Genomic DNA, 8415 nt, shown 5'->3' with positions numbered 1-8415 from the left:
GGTACCAAAAATTGAATAAATTACCCAACAAATTACATAGATCTGTAGAATAGCTTAAATACAGTAATTGTGGTACTCAAATAAACATATAATTAATTTATTTTTCTATGTAAACGATAACGGTTTTTATTGAAACAATAAAGACAAATGAAAGCATATATATTATATTAAAAATTAACACTTCACACCACTTATAAAGATAATCCTAATGTTGACCTCTCATGAGCAGAGTAGATCATATTTTCTGCTATTTATTACATATATTATATACTATACGTGTGTTTCGCATTGTATAATACATAACATCAATTCTGCTTAGTTTATAAAATTGTGTTATATGAATTTATGTACAGAAAGCTTCTGTTCCTGAAAGCACTAATAATGACGTAATAGATGCAACAAGAGAACCAGCAAACTGCCCACAATTTCCTGATTTGCGTTTGATAACACAGGCCGAACAGAGAAGAGAAAATGTGGATGATTGCTTAACACTCAATATTTACACCCCAAATGTAAGTCTATTTCACAAAATTTTTATCCAAAATATATATTTATATTAAATGCAGAAAGCAGGTCAATTTCCGGTAATTGTGTTTGTACACGGTGAAATGTTATTTGATGGCAGTGCCGCTGAAGGTCAACCTGACTATTTTCTGGAACACGATGTAGTACTGGTAACCATTAACTATCGCTTAGCACCATTTGGTTTTCTGACCACTTTAACAGATGATATGCCCGGCAATGTAGCACTTGCAGATATACACATGGCCTTGGAATGGGTGAACCAATATATACGTCCTTTCGGAGGTAATGCAGATCAAGTAACATTAATCGGTCAAGCAGGTGGAGCAACACTGGTTCACGCTTTAAGTTTAAGTGATAAGGTAAAGTTAATATCCAATTTTTCACTCACAAGATGATCATTTACTATAATCACACAATTCTTCCTTTAGGCACTTGGTTTGTTCCACAAATTAATTTTACAATCCGGCACAGCATTGAATCCCTATTTTTGGGATGAAGATCCACTTAACACACTGAAAAGTTTTGCTAGATTAGCAAGTTGCCCAGTAAGTAACAGTGACAGAAACAACACTTACTTGATAAATTGTCTTCAGCATATGACAACCACTAATCTATTGACTACATTCAAAAACCATTGGGTATGTTCTATCACATAATCAAAGTAACTAATTGCTCATCCAATTGAAATTATGTATAAATTGCGTTTGTAGGAAAGGTACGAACCATACGGCACAAGAATAACAGGAGGCTTTAAGTTGGTTGTTGGTGATAGATTAGGATACATAACACAGAGTCCTGCAGCACTTGTTGCCAATAATATGTATCCAGTGATTATGGGTGTCACTAAGGATGCAGGCGCATTTATTTTGTCAAGTTGGTTTTTGCATATACATATATCTGTACTTCTTAAATAAATTTTAATTATTCTCATTTCAATAGGATTTTATAATCAATTGGAACAATTGCGCTCACGCAACATAAGTGACTTTATAAATGTCGTGCTTAAACACACAGCACAACCACGACATCATCAATTGTGGAAGAATCTAGCATTGCAGCAAATATTTACAGAAGAAGATATACGTAATCCTAAGTTATATAGCATAGCACAAGGATTACTAGAGGTTTGTCAGTAGTATTTTATTTTAAATACAATGTATTAAACAATTTTTTTAGCTAACAAATTTAATTTTGTATCGCGGCCCTATTATTGATTCTATACGTTACACATATAGAAGGTATCCAACTTATTTATATTGCTTTGATTATCGTGGCGAGTTTCATCGTTTCGGACATCTACCAAATCCTTTACCATATGAAGCTGATGCAACACTTAGTGATGATAATATTTACTTATATCCTTACCCGCAAGAAGTAAGCCAACTTAACGCAAAGGATAAACAAATTGCTACTGCTTTGGTTAATATGTGGGTTAGCTTTGCCGAGTATAATAATCCAACACCACGTAATACAAATCTTTGGCCAAATGTAACTTCAGACTACGGCCCATTTGTGCGTATTTCGAATGTTAATGAGAACTCATTAGAATTGGATTATCATTTTGGAGAAGGAATACCAACACCCAATTTATATCCTGAATATTTTACAACCACAACCACTTCGACAACTCCAAGAACCACTACAACTACTACCACTCAACGTACTAATCCATACTATCCTAATTATGAAGGTTATCGGCCGCCTCTCTACAACTATCCAAACTCAAACGACTATTCACAGAATAGAAGACAAGACTACGAACAACCACATAATGTTCCATATGACCGCAATCGGTTTGGCTAAACTATTTGAAGCATAAAACACAAATTATTGTTCATAACATATAATATTATTTAAAAAATATAAATTAAAATAAATAAGAATGAAATGATTTATATAATGTTATTTAAATCTGCGTACAAAAATATTTCTAGTAATATTATTATTAAGAAAAAGGATGGTGCACTGCGACCTATAATATTTATTGTGCCCCTTAGTTGGATTAGAGAGTTTCTTCAAATCGGGAAGCGTTTGCAAAAACATTGCCAGTACTCCTGGCAATGCTTGGTGCGGAGCATATTGCTCATTCAGCGTGAAAGTGTCCCATTGATTCCTTTTCTACAAAGAGTTGAGTTTATAACCTCATGCGATGTATTATAAAAGACTCCTTCAATATCTAAGAAAGTGCAAATTGCTATTTTTTTCTGATCTATGTTGTCCTGAATCGTGTTACTTTGTTGATGTAGGGCCGTTTCTGTCAACTGACCTGCCCTATAGGCATGTTGGCACTTGTATCATGAAGTTACTTAAAATGTAGTATTCCTCATATAGTTATTCACGACTTTTTCTACTACTTTAAGCAGGAAAGTTGTAAGGCAGATTGATCTAAAGGATTTGAAGTGCGTTTCTAACTGTTAATAAAAATATTATATTTAAAATTAACGAAGCAACTTATAATAGTAGTGACTTCATTATTTTATTTTATTTATAAACCAGTAAAACTATATATGAAGCTACAGCTAAGGCAATTTTGTGAGTTGCCGAAGGCTTAGACTAATGCTATTATTAGTTGCAATACTATATTACAATATGATGTAACATATCTTAGCATATCATAATATATCATATCATAAGCAATTCGTAATACTTATGATATAATATAATGTGATATAATTTATCATTTCATAATATTATATATCATATTGTTATAATAAATGCAATCTTTAAATCTATTGATTTAAATCATAGCAATCTAGCTGAAATCATTTAAAATTTGAAGTGTTAAAGTCAAGCAAGAGTTAACCCACATATAATATTCGAAGTACTTCTGAAATAGATCACTCTCTTACTAAATGAATAACATCACCTTTTAGGTACTTTAAGATTGCATATAGTGCACAACGTGTTTTGCTGAGGGTCTTATGCGAAACGTAGCACAGATGTGAGAGCTACGGATGCATGGCTTTATAAGATTGTTGAAATCGTTTCTACATCATATTATTCTAGAAAATGACTCCCAGACTATAATTGAAGACCAAACTTAACATAATCCCTTCTGTAGTCGGAATATTGACTACAGAATGCATAGTGAATGCATATTTCAAATGCATAGTAAAGCTACAGCTGAAAACCCTAGAATATAATTTATATAAAAATGACAATTGAATTAGTTTTTAAAATTCAATGAAATTTTAATAAATTTAATTAATTTCATCAATTGAAGACCACATCTATTGGTAATTGTTTTATTCATCATGATGAAATCAGTTATTTATTTTAAAGTAAATATTAAATAATAATACATATCATAACAATTTTTAATAGTAATTTAATAATAATAATTTTTTTTTTCTAATAATAAATATAAATAATTAAAATAATCAAACTAATAAATTATATTCATTATTATATTATGTATAATGAAACTTTATGGCAATTGTTTCATATAATTGTTTCATATATTTAATTTTCAAATAATTAAAATAATACTAAATAAATGTGCAAAGTAAATAAATTAAGAACTAAATCAAATGGATCAAACATGAATAAAAGTAATGAAAAGATCTATATCATTTTATTATTAAAAATTTGTAAAAATGAATTCATTCTCACATCAATAAAATAGTAAATGCTTAATTTCGGTGAAAGAATGATAACCGATATATATCACATGCTATCGTCGTTGGTGGATAAAACTAAAGAAGTCATAAACTTAAGCTGTATAAATAACATTAAACTTAAATAAAGTAGTGATAACCGCAATTTCGAAATGAATATGGCACTGGAACGAAAATATCAAGTCAAATCATTAATAACGATCAATTTGTATCCTTTTATAGCGATCTCGAGATATCCATCCAGTGACATATGGGTTTTGTTACACGATTTTTTTCTCGTTTACCAGCGACAGTGAATGAGATTTTTACTTAATGTTATAAGAATTATTAAAAAATATTTTAATATAAATATATATATATTAAAATCATTCTTCAGCTGTCACTTTTCTGTTAGAACAAATGAAACAAATGATAAATATGAACAGTGTTTTCTGTCTTCTATTTTATTTTTTTAATTTATTTATAAGTAAACAATAACTATTAGTTAGAACGTATGAATTGATCCGGACTCTTCTAAGTTTTTATAAAAATATTCAGACTATAATATCAAAAGTATTCATTGGCAACTATATTAAAATCAATTTAAATAATTAAAGCAACCAGAAGATAATTCTCTTATTAAAAGGTAAATGAAATTTTTAAATACATTTTTTTTAAGATTATTAAAAGTACATACTATATTAAGGTTCCTCTGGTTTTCTGGTACGTACTTATCTGCAGTAAAGATGCTATGTTAAAATCCCTTACAGAAATTATATATTATTGCTTTGTAAATAATAGAAATTCTTTAAAAACTAAAACTATATATGCGACTTCTGCAAAATATGGTAGCAATTAAACATATTTTAACGTTTAAATTAGCTATCTTTTCTTTTATATATAATTAAATAAGTTTATTTTTCTTTATTAAGTTGGGTAAAAAAAAATCTAACCAAACAGATGCATTAATATATCCACTAAGTACACAATAAGTTAAATTATTTAACTTTGTTAAATATATTTATTCACTTTAAAAAACCAGAAATGTAAACCAGATTCTCGAGATACTTTCATTAAATCTATATGGGAAATATTCTTATACAGAGCGCCATAGGCAATCATATTATACAGCAACATTATAATTTTTAATTTAATTTTTTAATGTTTGAAATTGAATTAAAAATTAAAATCTTTTTAAAACAATTTCAGTTAATATAATTAAATTTTTATTTTATATTGATTTACTATTTATATGTGCATATAATATAATATACTATATTTTTTTATTACTAGAAAAACTATAAGACACAATTCATTCCCATCTAGATTAAAAAAAATGCATATTAATTACTTTACTCAGTTAAATTTATATCAATTACGAATCTAATGACGATATAAACAAAAAAAATGAAACAAAATAATAAAATGTAAAATTTGTTTCTCTTTTCATTTGCTTTGATCATCAATCCAAATAGTTGTGAAGAATAAAAAAAAATAAATCAATTAAATAAAATAACAAAATTTACGGTTAAACTTATAAATTTGTATAGTAACTCTGTGCATAAATATTTTAATTATAAAAAATAAAAAAAAAAAAATTTGGAGATGCCGGGGATTGAACCCGGGGCCTCTCACATGCAAAGCGAGCGCTCTACCACTGAGCTACATCCCCTGTTGGATAATCTAAACTCAATGCACTTCAGGTTCTCCGAGAAAATAAATTTACTTCAATTTGATTGACGAATTATTTTTATTTTTCGTGACCTACTCAAACACAATTCAAATTATTTCTCAATGTTTCCAAAATTATTTGAAAATATTTACATACATTTATGTATGTACATAAGTACTTGAATACAAGTAGATAATATTAATTTAATTTGCTTTAAATCACATTTAAAAAAAAAGATTTTCATTTTATAAAGTAATATGTTGAGATACATATGTATCTTTTAACAAATATTTACGTATATAAAGGAGTATACATTCATTTTGACCATGAGAGTCACTCCACACTACAAATATGAACGTTATTTCTTTTTCTTCCAAGTTTTGCAAATACTTACTCTATACTTAAAAATTTTTACTAAATATTTAAATATTTAATATTACTATTAAAATTTAATATTAAATTAAATATAATATTAAATATTAAAAAAGGTATTAATTAATATATGTTAAAAACTACATTATAACATTTTTATACAATTCTGAAATTGCATTTCTAAATAAGGAAATATGCGTATGTAGTATGGTCAGTATGTATTGTTTTGAATTTTTATAAATATTCATATATACATGTTAAGAGTATTTCAACCCTAATAAATGTGTTAGCAGTAACGTAGCAAAATGAATATTGTTAGTTTTGTACCTAGATATAATTATGTGACATGCTGAAAAACTATAATTCTCATTGACTTGATAAATGTTCTCACTTATATAGTCATTTTCTGTATGGTAAAGTTATCGCTTCTCGGCCTTATGGCTAAGATCAAAGTGTAGTATCTGTTCTTATCAGCTTAACATCTGATAGATCCTCCATCGGAGGACAACAAATGTTAAACTGATTTTTGGAATCAGATGGAGTGTTTAGGGGCTTGCTCCACCTCTGTCGCGGGTTGGCCCGGTATTGCAGTACAGCCGGGATACGGCCCAATAATTAATACATTCAAAAATCAAAATCAAAGTTAATTAAGGTTGAAAAAAAGTGATGAGTGAATTCACTTTCAACTCAAATTGTTTGTACATTTTTGATACATACAGTTTCAAAGATGCAAATAGGAACGCAAGGAATATTGTGTTGTCATTTTGAAGCTATAGTAAATTGCACGCATATGGCAATAGGTTTTTAATTATTAACTATAATTATATTGGTAAAGTTTTGTTAGACAATCCATTATGGAAAGCAGTGTGTATAGCTTGTCTTTATGTTAGGATGTTGAGAGAGAATTCAAATGCATTTTTGCGATAATCTTATAATACTTTATAATTTAAAGTGGATATTTATATATAATTTTATTTTAATCAAAACTTCTTTTACAATATAACATTACAATATATGATATGCACACAGCAGAAAAAGTATGCGGTCACCCACAAAATTTTTTCTTAATTTGATTAACTTTTTTAATTAATTTCTTGTTTTCTGATTTATTTTAACGAAAGAAACAACAATAAAGTTCTAATATAAAAAATTAATAGTTATTCTTTAAAAAAAAGAATAACTAAACACAATTATATGCAAAAGCAACAACTTTTAAAGCAGAAAAAATCTACGGATATTTCTTAATATTTACATTAAAACAATTAAAATTAACAGAAATTTTAAATTTAATAGCCTGTGGGATAAGCTATGCTTTAATAACCTTTTTTAAGCGTTTTTGCATAGACTCAACCTGCTTTACAGTATCCTGTGCGTTTGTTTTTAGCCATTCTTATTTCACGACGTTTCTGAATATGTCTTTGCTGGAAATCGTCTTTGCTGGCGTATCTTATTTTCCAAATGAACTCACAGATGCTCTATGGGACTAAGATCTGGTGATTCTGGTAGTGTTTGAAGTTGCCTGAGAGCATACTCCAGCAGCCAAATTCGTACGATCGCTGTTGTATGCTTAGAGTCGTTGTCCTGCCGAAACAAAAAAGTTGCCTCAAGCCCTAACATTATTCTGTCATTTTCTTTCAAATTTATTTTTAGAATATTTACATACACATATTTGTCCTTTGTATGTTGTATAAATTCAAATTAACCAGCACTATTACTTGCTATACACCTCCAAACCATTATGGCTTCACCACCATGTTTCACCGTTGAAATTAAGTTTCGTTTCTCATAGACTGATTTGCTCCACCCAAGTTTCCTACCTTTGATTTCAATTATGCAAAATTAATTGTCATCGCAGAAAATAACTCATTTTCGGAACTTCATAGGTTTATTTACATACTTTCTGGCAAAGCTTAATCATTTTGTTATATTATATCTGGATATGTATGCCTTCTTTCTTGCATGCTTTTCTTCAAAATTATCGACACGATTGGATTTACTTTCACTTGAATCATTATGCAAAATCTTTCTCTATCTGACAGAATAAAAGGGCGAGCAGTGCAAGGTTTAGAAACGTAATTACCCGTCTCCTGGATGTTATTTATAACTCCCCGCACAGATGAATTAGAACTTTATTGTTATCTTTGGTTAAAATAAATCAGAAAACAAGAAATTAATTAAAAAAGTTAATCAAATTAAGAAAAAATTTTGTGGGTGACCGCATATTTTTTCTGCTGTGTGCATATCATATAT

At 28.5% G+C, this 8415-nt stretch overlaps 1 protein-coding gene and 2 non-coding genes across 3 annotated transcripts in view; 2 read left to right on the top strand and 1 right to left on the bottom strand.

Annotated features, from left to right (window-relative positions):
- LOC119685224 (glutactin-like) overlaps positions 1–2385 on the top strand; it is a 3813-nt gene extending 1428 nt beyond the window's left edge. Inside the window, exons 2-7 of the mRNA XM_038099463.1 lie at positions 354–512; positions 567–884; positions 954–1163; positions 1236–1398; positions 1465–1649; positions 1702–2385. Coding sequence (XP_037955391.1) covers positions 354–512; positions 567–884; positions 954–1163; positions 1236–1398; positions 1465–1649; positions 1702–2328 — 1662 coding nt within the window. The 3' untranslated portion in view covers positions 2329–2385. The remainder of the gene's footprint in view (positions 1–353; positions 513–566; positions 885–953; positions 1164–1235; positions 1399–1464; positions 1650–1701) is intronic.
- Positions 2386–5721: 3336 nt separating this feature from the next.
- Trnaa-ugc lies at positions 5722–5793 on the bottom strand. Its single transcript has one exon. It is a non-coding gene; the product is annotated as a tRNA-Ala (tRNA).
- A 793-nt stretch (positions 5794–6586) lies between these two features.
- Positions 6587–6782, top strand: LOC119673647. Its single transcript, XR_005252161.1, has one exon. It is a non-coding gene; the product is annotated as a U2 spliceosomal RNA (small nuclear RNA).
- Positions 6783–8415: the final 1633 nt, after the last annotated feature.

The sequence above is a fragment of the Teleopsis dalmanni genome, chromosome 1 (assembly GCF_002237135.1).
Source record: "Teleopsis dalmanni isolate 2A chromosome 1, ASM223713v2, whole genome shotgun sequence".
NCBI classification, from domain to species: Eukaryota; Metazoa; Arthropoda; class Insecta; order Diptera; family Diopsidae; genus Teleopsis; species Teleopsis dalmanni.
This window is presented reverse-complemented; position numbering and strand designations above follow the sequence as displayed.